General features: G+C 51.1%; 4 protein-coding genes across 4 annotated transcripts; 3 read left to right on the top strand and 1 right to left on the bottom strand.

Moving 5' to 3' along the window:
• Positions 1-2535: 2535 nt before the first annotated feature.
• On the top strand, positions 2536-4218 carry N7515_003906 (uncharacterized protein; the record flags this gene model as incomplete). Its single annotated transcript, XM_056664650.1, has 2 exons — positions 2536-3679; positions 3734-4218. The coding sequence occupies 2 exons, from the start codon at positions 2536-2538 to the stop codon at positions 4216-4218; spliced, it is 1629 nt and encodes a 542-aa protein (XP_056523707.1).
• Positions 4219-4876: 658 nt separating this feature from the next.
• Positions 4877-5735, bottom strand: N7515_003905 (LysM peptidoglycan-binding domain-containing protein; the record flags this gene model as incomplete). The annotated part of the gene is made up of 2 exons (XM_056664649.1): positions 4877-5157; positions 5234-5735. 2 exons carry the CDS (start codon positions 5733-5735, stop codon positions 4877-4879), a joined length of 783 nt encoding a protein of 260 aa, XP_056523706.1.
• Positions 5736-6808: 1073 nt separating this feature from the next.
• On the top strand, positions 6809-7609 carry N7515_003904 (uncharacterized protein; the record flags this gene model as incomplete). Its single annotated transcript, XM_056664648.1, has 1 exon — positions 6809-7609. The coding sequence occupies one exon, from the start codon at positions 6809-6811 to the stop codon at positions 7607-7609; it is 801 nt and encodes a 266-aa protein (XP_056523705.1).
• A 1378-nt stretch (positions 7610-8987) lies between these two features.
• N7515_003903 (uncharacterized protein) lies at positions 8988-13373 on the top strand (the record flags this gene model as incomplete). The annotated part of the gene is made up of 1 exon (XM_056664647.1): positions 8988-13373. The coding sequence occupies one exon, from the start codon at positions 8988-8990 to the stop codon at positions 13371-13373; it is 4386 nt and encodes a 1461-aa protein (XP_056523704.1).
• Positions 13374-13701: the final 328 nt, after the last annotated feature.

The following is a 13701-nucleotide window of genomic DNA, read 5'->3' as shown; positions in this document are numbered from 1 at the left end:
CCTGTTCATCAACAGGCGTATCACCATCCCCCTACCATTCACCACCAACCATTGAACGACCACGTCTTATCCACCTACGAACCTTTTCGACTTAGCCTTTCTGACCACTCACTACCAAAGTCATTGACCAACAAGCCTTCTGGCATCCGGATGGACTGCGAGTAATTCGCACCGTTAAACAAGGTTCAATCTTCTTATTATCCTGACCACCTGCGAAGAACCATAAAGAAGCATCCTCCTCCTCCTGAGAGCCCACTGCATTCTAGCCGCCAGCCAAGATTGGTTGTGCTGCCACCAAAGAATCTCTACATTCCGATGACCAGTCAAAACATCTCTACCACGCCCAGCAATGGCTCCTTGGTTCCGTGTCTCTGCTTCATCTTGACCACCAACCACCATTGACCATGCAACCCGTCTATCATTATGGATCTTTGACCTTTCCATTTTCGCCTTTGCGGCTTGGTCAACGCCATCCAGATAAAACGTTTGATCCCCCTTGTTTTGGTCTCCGCTGTGAGATCCTTGTGGCAGGAATAGTCTCGCGGAAAACATTTGATCCTCCTTGTTTTGGTCTCCGCACCATCTCTCAATGGTTAGCCACGTGTTGATCATCATTCTGAGGACATGCCCTGTGGTCTACAGACTACCTACCATCCGCCCTGCGCCCTGCCTCCGTGCGTCATGGCAGCCACCCGCAATTAACCACCACGCTACAACTCTCACGGATGAATCGTGTCCTCGGATCACAGGTCTGTTGCTCCATGCAACTTGCCACCTGATATGGTCTCACGAAGCGCGTGGTCCACCACCGTCTACATATCAACTCATCACGGTCAAACCAGCAATGAAAGTGACCTTCATCGGGTCCCATCGCTCACTTGTTCATACGGATGCTCTGTTCCAGGATCGCCGAGGTGTTTTCGTCTGCGGGTGCCTTCTTTCCCCCCACGTCTCTTTCTTTCGGTGTTTCTACTCTCAGGAGACCTGTGCCTACATAACAAACTTCAGGTAGCTCAATAAGTCAAAGAATCTACTACAAGCCCATCCTCTCCAGACACGCCACTCACTATGAAGAGTACTTTGGAACTTAATTGCCGCAGGATCCAGCCTAGACTTAGAGAATCCGTGCAAAGTGTGGAGTTCGGTATGTTGGAATTGGAACTTTTCGGTGGGATATCAGCTTAGCTGATATGGCCCCAGACCGATCCAAGCGGCAAGCCTCAACGAAATGACAAGTATACCACGAAGACAATGTAAAAAATAGTATTTAATGAACATATTTCCCTCGATCCCCAATTAACACCTCAACAATCATATTGCATTCTCACAGCTCCTCAGTATCTTCAGCACGAGTCGATATAAGCGCCTGTCGCTTTCCGGGCGGGTGCGGTAGCCCCTGCAAACTCCGAGAACTGTTAAAACCCCTAATCACATTTCCAAGAAGGTTCCTCCAGATCGTTTCAATGTTGATAATTTCTACCACCCCGAGGTAACCCTTTATGGCAACACGAACGCCACCAAGTCCTACTTTCATGAGAAGACCATCGCTCAGTTTGATGCGCAGTTCTTCAATATACAGCCGATGAATCATGGAGAGTGATGCCGTTCATCCGCATCAGCATCTACTTCTAGAGACTGTATAACTCCCTTTGCACTGCGGGTCTGCCAATGGAGAACCTCCGTGGATCGTCCTCGGCTGTCTATTGGTATGATGTGCAATGACTGGTCCACCATGGTGGTGGGCGATGTCGAGACTCGAGACCCTGCCGACCTATAGCTACTGGCTTAGGCCGCCTGAGCCCAAATTATTGTGATATTATAGGTATTGTGTCCAACAGGATTCCGTTCCAAGTACACAGTAGTCAGGGACGGTCCCCTGTGCTTTCCACTCCCGCTAGCCTTAATACGGTAAGCGCAATTTGTCTACTATGGGAATTCCTGAAGGCTTTTATCCACGTGATCGCGCTAATTCTTTTGCCAGGCAAATTCAACCGCCTACTGTGTATATTGAGTACTCAGTACTGTGTACGGAGTACAACCTGCTTCGTTGTCCACTTTCCTCGACAGCAGAAAAAATGCGGTTACTATTACGACTAGCGGCAGTTCCAGCAGTCATTCCCCACCAACGAACCGTTCTATTAACTGAGTAAGCCACTAGTCATTACTTCGTCATGGAGCAACAATCCATTGATCGTCCTAAGGGACAGGGAGGTCGACCCCGAAAATATGCCTCTGTTGAAGAAAAAAAGCGGCGCAGACTGCCCTACAGCGGACACGGCGCCAGGCTGCACGCGACGCTAAAGCGGCCGCAGCGGCTGCACTACCCCCACCTCTGACATTCGTCCACTACCATTCCCCGGCAGTGCCTTTGTCCACTGGAATTAGCGAATTCCCACCAAGCTACTTCCCCCAGGACGACTCTCTATCACCACTGAGGTCGAGCAACTTCTACCACCCCTTAACCCTCGCATTGAGCCATGGGAGCCGTCTACTTTGGAACTTCCACCCGTGAACGATGAGCTGCCGCTAGAATCTATGCCTGATGTGAGCAATGAGCCTGCTACACACAACTCACCCGAAACCGCACTAAGTGAGACCAACCAAGCCGGCCTCATACCAGAGACAGTTGAAAGCCTCATCCAAGAGCTTGCTACACACAACTCGCCAGAAAATGCACCAAGGGAGATCAACCCAGCAGGCTCCATACCAGAGACAGCTGAAAGACACATCCGAGAGCCTGCTACACACACCTCGCCAAAAGCTGCACGAAGTGAGATTAACCAAGCCGGCCTCATACCAGAGGCAGTTGAAAGCCTCACCCAAGAGCTTGCTACACACAACTCGCCAGGACATGCACGAAGTGGGATCAACCAAGCCGGCTCCATACCAGAGACAGCTGAAACCCCCCTCCAAGCGACCGACAGGGTCGTGGGCTTAGTACCCGACCAATCAGAGTTACCTGCAGCCAAGTCTGCCGATTGCATCCATAACCTCGCCCGGCTTCTCACTGACCGGCTCCAGCAAAATCATGGCTGCTGTCATACAACAGAAGACGATGAGGTAATTGCCAAGGGCACTCATCCTATCGCACGGGATCCCATCGATCGTCATTCAGTCGCGTCCTCGTTCAGTCCTCCTTTTGGTTATCATCTTACACCCAAGCTAGAGAGTCTCCTAACACAGCTGAAACACGTCGTAGATGGGACCCTAGAAAGGAACCATCTTACGAAGCTCCGCCACACCTTGAATGAGAAGCTAAGTCGTATCGCCGGCCCTGCAGTCACTGCGAACATCGACTGCCCAAAGCTTCTCGCCAGGCTGGCGGACAACTTCGAGTTCGTCAACAGTTACGAGTATGGTGCGGGAGTTGAGCGGATCCCCGATGACTCTGAGTTCAACATCGGCTGCCCATGCAATGCCAATGAGAATGGGTGCGATCCTTCTATCTGTGACTGTCTCAGCATAGAAGAGGATTCAGATGATAGGATTGTGCCATATCAAATCTGCGAAAGCAATCCTAAGCTGATTGTTGCGAAAAAGGACTTCCTTAGACGCAAGGCCATAATCTACGAGTGCAACTCACGTTGCGGCTGCAGTGGTGATCGATGCTGGAATCACGTCGTTCAACAGGGAAGGTCTGTCAGGTTGGAGATCTTCGACACTGGCCCTCGGGGCTTGGGTATGTTCAAGTTCACCTTGGTCCCCTCGCTCTACTGATTAGAGTTGTTCTTAGGTCTCCGATCTCCCGACTTCCTCCATCGAGGACAATACATTGACCTTTATCTCGGCGAAGTGATCATTAAAGCTGAAGCCGAGGAACGCGAGAACCTCACCGACGGCTCACATACGCAATCCTATCTTTTCTCTTTGGACTGGAACGTAAAGGACGACGAGGACGAAGACCGGAACATGAAAGTCGTCGACGGCCGCAAGTTCGGCTCCGCAACCCGTTTCATCAATCACTCTTGCAACCCTAATTGCAAGATCGTCCCTGTTTCCACCACCAATCACGTCGATGAATACCTGTACAATCTTGCATTCTTCGCAATCCGGGATATCGCACCTGGCACCGAGTTGACCTTCGACTACACCCAAGGAGACGAGCAGACAACCCCCGCAGAAGTTGACCCTGACGCGGTGCCTTGCCTATGTGGTGAAGCCAACTGCCGCGGACAGTTGTGGCCGAACAAGCGCAAAGGCCAAGGATCTAGGCCTTAGGACATCCCTTTGCCGCCTTGTTTACCCAGTCAGGCAAACGGACGGTTACGAGATGGACAAAGGCCACGAAGGCTTTGTGCAGAGAAGTAGGTGGTAGGTGAATCAAATACGAAGTCTGGACTTTGACAAAGGACCATCTGAGCCCCCTGCGTATTTGACAGTTTATATACTAACTGTTTATAGGGGATTCAATTTGAACCCTTGAGGTTTATTTTACAACATCGGCGCGAATTGCTACGAATATCAAGGAACGGTCAGCAAGATTAAGGCTCCTTTTATAAAGGACATACCGAAGACCAAACTGAACTCCTACACGCAGCAGAAAGTGTCATGGCACTTTCAGACTCGAACGAATTATTGAAAGGAGAAGCTTCCCAGCCTACTCTATGGCATACCGATCTTCATATGGAGAAAATCTTCGCATTGAAGCGTTGCTGGGAGAAACGCGCGGACGAGGTGAGAGCCATATGGCCTTTCCTGGTCCAGGCAGCAATATGATTTGAGCATTGTGTAATGTTGGATTAACAGATATGAATAGGGTTCTGGAGGCTGCTATGAAATTTTTCAACATAGTCAAGCTGGAGGACCAGCTGACTTAGGCTGCAAAGATCTACCCTCTCAATCACCCAGCACCTTAACCTGCGATGCTAAAACCCGCTCAAACACCAGTGCAGATATAGTAGCCCAGCCAAAGGTTGCTGCACGAGGCATCTACCTCCGAGTTCCACTTACGGAGCTGTGCCAAGGTAATACCCGCCTCCGTGTAGATGGACCAGCAGCTCTCACCATCCTCGATCAGGTGGTACTTGTTGCAGTTGCTGACAATACCAGGCATCTGGGGTGTTGGGCCCGCAGGGGCGGTTGGCTGGGGAGCCGAGGTGGTGACTGCGCCGGGAACATGCACGCAGACAAAATAGTCGAACCAAAGGTTTGAGCATTCTGCACAGGCTGTTAGGTTATGATCTTTGTAGCAGCCCCATGTCCACGAAAGCCATGGAGAAAAGGAAGGACCTACTGGCGTCGACCTGGCTGTTCCAGCTCTTGAACTGGGCTTCGGTGATACTATACTCCTTGGCAATGGTATCACACTGGTCTCCGGATGAGACCTTGTGGAAGCCATCACAGTTGGATGCAATGCCGGGCATAGTGGGAGAGTTGCTGGGAGCGGAATCGGTGGTTGTTGGCTGGGTGGCGGTGGTCGTTGTGCTCGTGGATGGGATTGGTTCATCCGTAGCTGTTGGCTGGGTGGCGGTGGTCGTTGTACTCGTGGATCGGGTTGGTTCATCCGTGGCGGTACCGACCACGCAGTAAGACTTGCTGGTATCGAGATTCGGGCAGGTGATGCCAGGGTTCAACTTCTGCAAGTCAGTCACTGACAGTGCCCAGCTGCTGGAAAAGCTAGCGCATGTAGCGCCGGCATCAGCAGTGGTTGCGAAGTCGCAGTTGACAGCGCGGGGAGCCAGGGCTGCACCCATTGCTCGGACTGCTCCGACGACGAGAAGAGCTGTGAGATGCATTGTGCGAGGCTTGAATTTGGGTTTTGTGGAGAAAGAAAGTGTCAGTGAAAGTTTCTCGCTGGGAAATCCCAGGGCTGCATACTTATAGACTTCGAGCCAACCCGGATGCATGAATGTTTAACATACAAGTACGGGTCTCTAGTTATAGCCTGATAAAAGCTGGATTCGAACCGAGGAGGGACTGCTTGCCCACAGGGGCGAGGCGGCCACCCGCCTAAACAGCGTAAGAACAATAAATAATAGTTATAGCCTAGTATGGTAGTTTGAGGTCCTACCAGTTCCGAGGACACTGCCTGGGCTCATCCATCTCACCTAAGCATATCTAACTAACTAGTTAGTCAGTTACTAGTTAGTTACTTTCCAGCTAGCTGAAGTCCTAAAGCCCCTGGAAATAGGTATTTTCACAATAGTACTATTACCTAGTACTACCTGTCGAGAATAGTAGGCCATGATCACGAACATACGCTAGTGTAGATATGCCGTAGCGCATGTTGAGTTGTTCACCACTCGGTAAGCAAGACACACAGCGTCTCATTCCCGAGGGGTCTCCTTCGAGTCCTTAATCAATTCATCCTGTCATCCATTCATTTCACTATGATTTCAGATTGATTTCCCTTGGCTTCTCTAGATTCCATCGCGTGTGCACTTCCGCTGTAGCTCCCCTTTCACACTACCAATTATCATATTCGGTATCACTGATAAATTGTCCGAAGAGAGCCGCGGAATCCATGTCAGGAAGAGTCGTACAGGAGCGTATGGAGTCTGTGTATTTGCCAGTTAGCGTTGACAAACTACTCGAACTAGGCATAACGCTGCAACTGGCCACGGAGTACACGGAGGCCGAAAGCCAAGGGCTTGGCAGGGGACAGCCCCAAATCCGCGGTGCCCGGTGCACTGCAGAGGCAAACTTCCAGTGTCTTTAGCCTTGTTGATAGGACCATGAACTGCCAAGCCCTTGTATGCGGGCAAGGATTGAAGGTCTCACATGGTCTTGCAGATTGTCTTGAATCTGCGGAGTTTCTTTTCTCGTTCCCATCTTTCCATCACATTCGAAGGTCTGACTTGCCCTCATCATGCACATTTCAACGACGATCTGGATGCTCGCTGCCTGTCTGGGGAGTGTGATCAACGCTTCTGATATACTGGAAGTGAATCTGGTTTTTCCGCGCAATGAAACATATGCGCCCAACGACACGTTCCCAGTTGTCTTTGCGTTCAAGAATTCCGAGCGCGCGAGATACCTAAACCCCTCACTCAGTTACAGTTTAAGGGACGAGGATGGGGACACAGTCTACAGCCTGTGGCATGAACTCCACTGGGTAAACTGGACAGACCAGGAAACCTATTTTGCCTTCAAATACAGCAGTGCCTTCAGGACCGAGGGTCGTTGGAGAGTACTCTGGACCCTAGGCTGGGATAGCTGCAACGTGGAATCACCCGAATATGGCAACGAGGTGATCAGCAACACCACCACCATGTCAACCGTGTTCACCACCAGCAATTCTGCCCCAAAGCTGGACCCCGTTGCTGCTACAGCCAACAAGACATGTACCGGGCAACCAGGCGTGGCGATCAATGTGACCGACAAAACCAAGTCCATCGGCATCGCACAGTGGGAGGGCGGCAAATACACCAACCATACATGCGCGGTTGTGGCAGCCTCCCCGACTCCTTCTACGAATCCCTGTCGGACTCAAATTGACAATAATACTCTCGCCAGCATGGAGGCCTCTAAATTGGCTAGTTACTGCGATCTACACTTCAACGAGCCAGCCGAGTGCCCGGATAAGAAGAGTGCCGCACAACCATTGGCGGTGGCGGGTCTCTCCTGCTTGCTAGGCCTTACTGGGGCGTTGGGTTTCTTTCTTGTGTGAATAAGCAACTCTCTTCTAATGATTGATTCCCTACTCCTGCTGCAGAGTCTTAATATCTTGATTGTCCGTGTGCATTCTTTTGTCCATACTGTTCATATACCACTACTTCATAATATTCAATTCAATACCCAGGCGTTGCCATTGATCCACATGATCCGTATCTCAAAGCCTGTAACGTTGGCGCACGTCCTTCGCCTGTATACTAGTAGCGGGTAGCCTCTCATCCAGCGCTAATACTTCAACTCGGAACCAAGGAACATTGCCCTACAAGCTACATCAAGCACCTCTTGGCTGCAAATCCGTAATTGCCGGGATGACAAGCAGCTCTTGGCATTGTCCTAGTTCCTCCGCAATGTTACCCAAGACGGCTACACGACCTAATCAGTGTCCATATCAAGATTGGACGCCTGATGACTAAAAAATGCGAAGCGTCTTTCCATAGCAAACCGGGGGTATACCAGGACTAGACACGGTAATCCCAACCGTGTACCGAAATAGCAGAGCCTCAAGAGTCAAGAGGCCACACGATCTGGCCCGCGGGAGCAAAAGATCAGTTCCGGTGTGGAGACCATGGCTTATGGACGCCTTATAGGGGAGGCTAGTTAATACTAGCAGCTTGGCTGCTTCTTGTCAGAAAATACCAACATATACCAATACAGCTTCACTCCGCCACCCACGGCTACCAAAATTTGTTCACTGTCTAGGTAGTTCCCGAGATCCTTATCGCTCTACATTAGCTGCTGCTGCTGGGCATAGTATTTATACGATATAAAAGATACCAGGGCCCTAATCTTGACCTAGGCTTGTGGTTATACTAGTACTAGAAAGAACCGCATGATTCCTCGTCGATGGTCATATCCGCACTCATAGGTTCCCGGGCTTACTTTCGAGCGCGCAGGGAAGTGCGGAATCTGACCGAGCAAGACCAGGCATCACGTTCTCATCAAATCTCCACATTTCCAGCTACCCTGACTAGGCATCTTCATGGTGGCGAGTGACTCTACGGCCCTTGTAAGGGCTTTGTATGAGCACAAAACGGGGGCCAAATACTAGTACCGGACGACATTTGGCTGAACCAGCGTGATCTGTGAAATGAGCGGATGCAACCCGGGGTCCAAGCCAAATATACCAAGTCTTGATACTAGGGCCTCCAGGGTTTGGGAATTGAGAATTGATATCCGTGGCGAGAAGGTGGGAAAGATATCTAGACATCCCGAGGTGTATAAAGCTAACAAAGTCATTGTCAAGGAGATCGTTCAGTCAAACATACATTCCATGCTCATCCATTGATGAGATCTATTTACGTTGATTATAGTCACTCGTCCGATACTTGTTTCACTTTTTCTCTATTGATTTCTTCCTTTGTTGTGGGGAAGATATGGTGACTTTGTCCTTCACCGCGGCAGTGAGCACTCTTGTGCTCCTGCTAGCTGTCAATGGCGCCGTGGCCTCACCAGGCTTCAAAAGTTCCGCCAGGCCAAGCTCTGGCTACGATCCCTGCCCTGAGCGATGTGCCATCTCCGGCCCAAACCAAGGAAACTGGTCTGTTTATCCCGACTTCCGGCAGATCAAGAAATGCAAAGAGGCCATGTTCTACAGCTTCAGTCTCTACGACCCCGTTGATGACCGGGATATGAAGCACAAGATTCATGCTTGCTCGTCCTTTGGTCCTGACTTCTCGAAACTCCCCGCTTCGAAAGTGCAGGTTGCTTCCGGGCAAGCCATCGATGTTGAGTTTGAGGTGGGCTGGTGGCAGGAAGGGTTTGGCCTTGCAACTTCGGGGCTCCGGTCCCTCGTCAAGCAGATTCGCCATTATGCTGGGAATGGGCATGGGGCCACTGATAGGCCCTTCATCATCTATGGCCAGTCTGGCCAGGCTACTATTGGTCTCTATATTGGCCAGGGTCTGCTGAACCAAGACCTCTCGCGATCGGCCATGAAGATGTTTGAAGACAACCTGGGAAATTTTACCGACATATCTCCGACTTTGGCCATGCAGCTCTGTGAGAAACACTACGACAGCGCCCACATCTTCGGCATCATTGGTTCTAGTGGTGGAAAGTTTACTTCTATCCAGAATCGTCTCCAATCTTGGGCGAATGGAACGTGCTTGTCGTTCGAGGACTCTATAAGACTTCCTGGCTCAGCTACCTTCACCACACCACTTATACAGTCAAATCGCACCATTTCCAGCTTCAAAATCAGCCCAACCTCTGTGGTCACAAAACTCCGTGCCCGTGCTGAATGCCGCACGATTCAGGCTGAATTTGGCACCGGCTGTCCTGAGCTGGCTGTCAAGTGCGGTATTTCTCCGGCAGACTTTACAAAATACAACCCAGGGGATACCTTCTGTTCAGACTTGAAGCCCAAGCAGCACGTTTGCTGTTCCGCGGGAACCCTTCCCGATTTCAGCCCTAAACAAAACGCCGATGGTTCATGCTTTTCGTACGAGGTCAAAGAGGAGGACAACTGCGACAATCTCGCTGCAGAATATAGCATCACAAAGGAAAAGCTCCAAGAATTCAACAAAAACACCTGGGGTTGGAGCGGTTGTGATCCTGTCTACGCGAAGGCAATCATTTGCCTCAGCAAAGGAACTCCGCCGTTCCCTGCCGAGATCGCAAACGCACAATGTGGTCCACAGAAGCCAGGCTCAATGCCGCCAACCGATGGCTCCAACATCACTGAACTCAACCCCTGTCCGCTGAATGCTTGCTGCAACATTTGGGGGCAATGCGGGATCACCAATGACTTTTGTATCGACACCAACACCGGTGCCCCAGGAACTGCGAAGAAGAACACCAACGGCTGCATATCCAACTGTGGAACCGACATTGTGAAAGGCAGCGGAACCGGTGCCATCAGTATTGGCTACTACGAAGGATACAACTCGGGACGAAAGTGTTTGTTCCAGGATGCCCTTCAGATCGACACCTCAAAGTTTACACACATTCACTTTGGCTTTGGCACGTTGACACCTTCCTTTGATGTCGAGACGGGTGATATACGTTCTACCTACAACTTTGGTGAATTCAAGAAGATCAAAGGCGCAAAGAGGATTCTGTCATTTGGTGGCTGGGACTTCTCTACCATGCCTGAAACCTACCAGATCTTCCGCAACGGAGTCAAGCCCGCCAACCGGCTGGTAATGGCCCAGAAGATTGCAGCTTTCATCAAGGACAATAACCTTGACGGAGTCGACATTGACTGGGAGTATCCTGGCGCTCCTGATCTCCCAGATTTCGATCCGGGAACCAAGGAAGATGGTCCCAATTACCTCGCTTTCCTTGCCGTTCTCAAGAACCTGTTGCCCGGCAAAACCGTCTCCATCGCGGCACCCGCCTCGTACTGGTATCTGAAACAGTTTCCCATTGCGCAGATCGGCAAGCTTGTGGATTATATCGTCTATATGACCTATGATCTCCACGGTCAGTGGGATGCAAACAACGGCTATTCTCAGGAGGGATGCGACGACGGCAATTGTCTGCGCAGTCAGGTCAACCTCACAGAGACTAAGCAGTCATTGGCGATGATTACCAAGGCAGGAGTTCCCGGAAACAAGGTCATCGTCGGTGTGACCAGCTACGGACGAAGCTTCAAGATGGCCGAAGAAGGATGCTACGGTCCAGACTGTACGTACGTCGGTGACCGGCTGGGTTCACAGGCAAAGCCGGGCAGATGCACGAACACAGCTGGATACATCTCCAACGCCGAGATCAACGAGATCTTGAACAGTCCAAAGCGAGCAGTTACCGAATCATTTGTCGATCCTATCAGCAACAGTGACATCCTCATCTATGATGGCACGGAGTACGTGTCCTACATGGGCCCTGCTATCAAGGCAATGCGTGCTACTCTCTATTCATCATGGGGTCTGGGAGGCCTCACTGACTGGGCCACGGACCTTCAGGACTACAATGATCCCCCTCATCCGGCAAAGACTTGGGACGACGTCCACAAGCACATCGACAACGGGGAGGACCCCAAGGTGGATCACACGCGAACTGGCAACTGGACCGACATGGATTGCATGCACGAAATGATTGTCGATGCAAATCAATACACGCCTTCTGAGAAGTGGGAAGCTTTCCAAGCGGACGAAGCTTGGAAAGATGTTGTTCGAATCTTCAAAGACACGGACAGCAAGAACGGCATCAAGTTCATTGACTCGGTCGCACAAACCCTGACTATGGTGGAGGGATCCAATTGCGGGACTCTTTTGCAGGACAGCTGCGTTGTACAGGCGTGTCCAGCTGGCGCGAACGGCCCGAAATCTGGCCCGGCGGCGGCGCTGATCTGGAATTCTTTGGTAGAGCTTCATCTCATCTACAAGGACTACCACACACTTCTCGGAGAAGCCGAAAATGAGGGTGCCCTGTCGCTCCAAGATCTGGAGAATAAGTTTGCGCCAATCCCAACAGAGGAGGACGACACCTGGCTACTGCTGATTATTGATCTTCTCACTGTTGGAACTCTTGGCACGGCAGGACCGCTCTTCAACACGGTAATCAAGAGACTCCCTTATTTCCTCGAGAAACCAAGCCATCTCGATAATTATAAGGATACCTCCATGACCTTGATTGGACAGGGTACAACCATCGCTAAGGACTTGATCCCGAGCGATGAATCCCCATGGACACCGGAGTCACAGGCTGAATTCTCAACGTATATGGCGCAGGTCGTCACTGGCTGGAAGAACATGACCTCCTGGACACTTGAGACAACTTTCGATGGAAGCGATGATTCAATCGAGCGCATTGGCGAGCTCATCTCCAACGGAAAGCTCGGCAAGGGGAAATCCGTGTTGTCTTCCGACGAACCGGATGAAAAGCAGGATTACAACAGCCTGGTGGCCAGCATTAAAAAGTGCTTCTTCGGGTTTACCATCCCCGCTCTCTGGCGGGCTTCGAAATCCTACCCATTTGTCCTGGACGCGGGTCATGATTGTGGAAGCAAAGAACTCACCGAGTACCTCACTGACGACACCATGGATGCCACAGGTTCCTGCGTCGACGGCAAGCAGTACTACCTCGTATATCCAAAGGGTGATTCCGAAGATTGCACAGAAACCTGTTCTGACCGACACTGCCAGACGGAGTGCACCAATGCCAAGTTCTCGCCGCCTCCAGGTCTCAGCTCCCTCACCGACACAAGCTACGGTGGCATCAGAAAGGACGATCTGATCAAGGGATCCGTCCGCACATGGATCAAGAATGGAAAAGAAAACGGCGGCAAAACCCCTGATCCCACCGATGAGGAGACAATCGATAACATGATGGACGCGGACGTCACAACGCCTGGATACATGCGGATCCCCGTCTGCAGCCCCGAGCGCGCCTACAAGTCCTGGGACACGACCAAGGCGGGCTCCAGCCCCAATTACCCCTGCGACATCCCGCCGGGCAAGGACACTTGTGGAGACTCGACCTTCGAGAATGACACCACCAGTGCATCACCTCTCGCTGACGACTGTCTTGTCATTATCAAGAACTGGGAAGGCGACGGTGGGACAAGCTGGCAGACCATTGTTGCTGGCAAGCCACAACGCGAGCTTGGCAAGTATGGGACTTGCGCCATTGGTGTGGAGGCGACCAAGGTCGATGGCAATGCGGATTTTACTGTCGGTGGGCAAGATGCCATTGATCTTATCAATGAGGCAATCAAGCGGTTCAAGTGGGAAGGCAAGGTTGGAGCAAGTGGAACCATGCAGTGCAATGGTAACATCAAGAGCCAGTCAGTTCTTTGGGGCATCTATCACACTTGATGCCTGAGTATATAGGTTCAGTGGCCGTGGAGGGGTGTGGATAGAGTATCACCTAGGAGAATGCGGCGTGTTACTTTATTTTTGGATTCTGACCTGTTCCGTAATGCCATAATCTCAGACAACGACTGACTCCTGTATCTTTCTGACTACCAAAACTAAAATCAGATTGAAGGACGCGTTGGCTCCATCTTTGAATTGCCGAGACATTCCAGCCGTCAAATAAAAGCAACCCATGTCCCAGCCCAAGCACGTTAATTATTCGCACGGCTACGCTTTCGGTGCCATTTTCTTAATACGTTGAACGGATGTTCTATGACGCTTTGGACAG

This window comes from Penicillium bovifimosum (assembly GCF_028826915.1).
Source record: "Penicillium bovifimosum strain IBT 22155 chromosome Unknown utg000003l_segment0_segment0, whole genome shotgun sequence".
NCBI lineage: Eukaryota > Fungi > Ascomycota > Eurotiomycetes > Eurotiales > Aspergillaceae > Penicillium > Penicillium bovifimosum.
The sequence above is the reverse complement of the archived record's forward strand: the minus strand, read 5'-3'. Positions and strand labels throughout refer to the sequence as shown.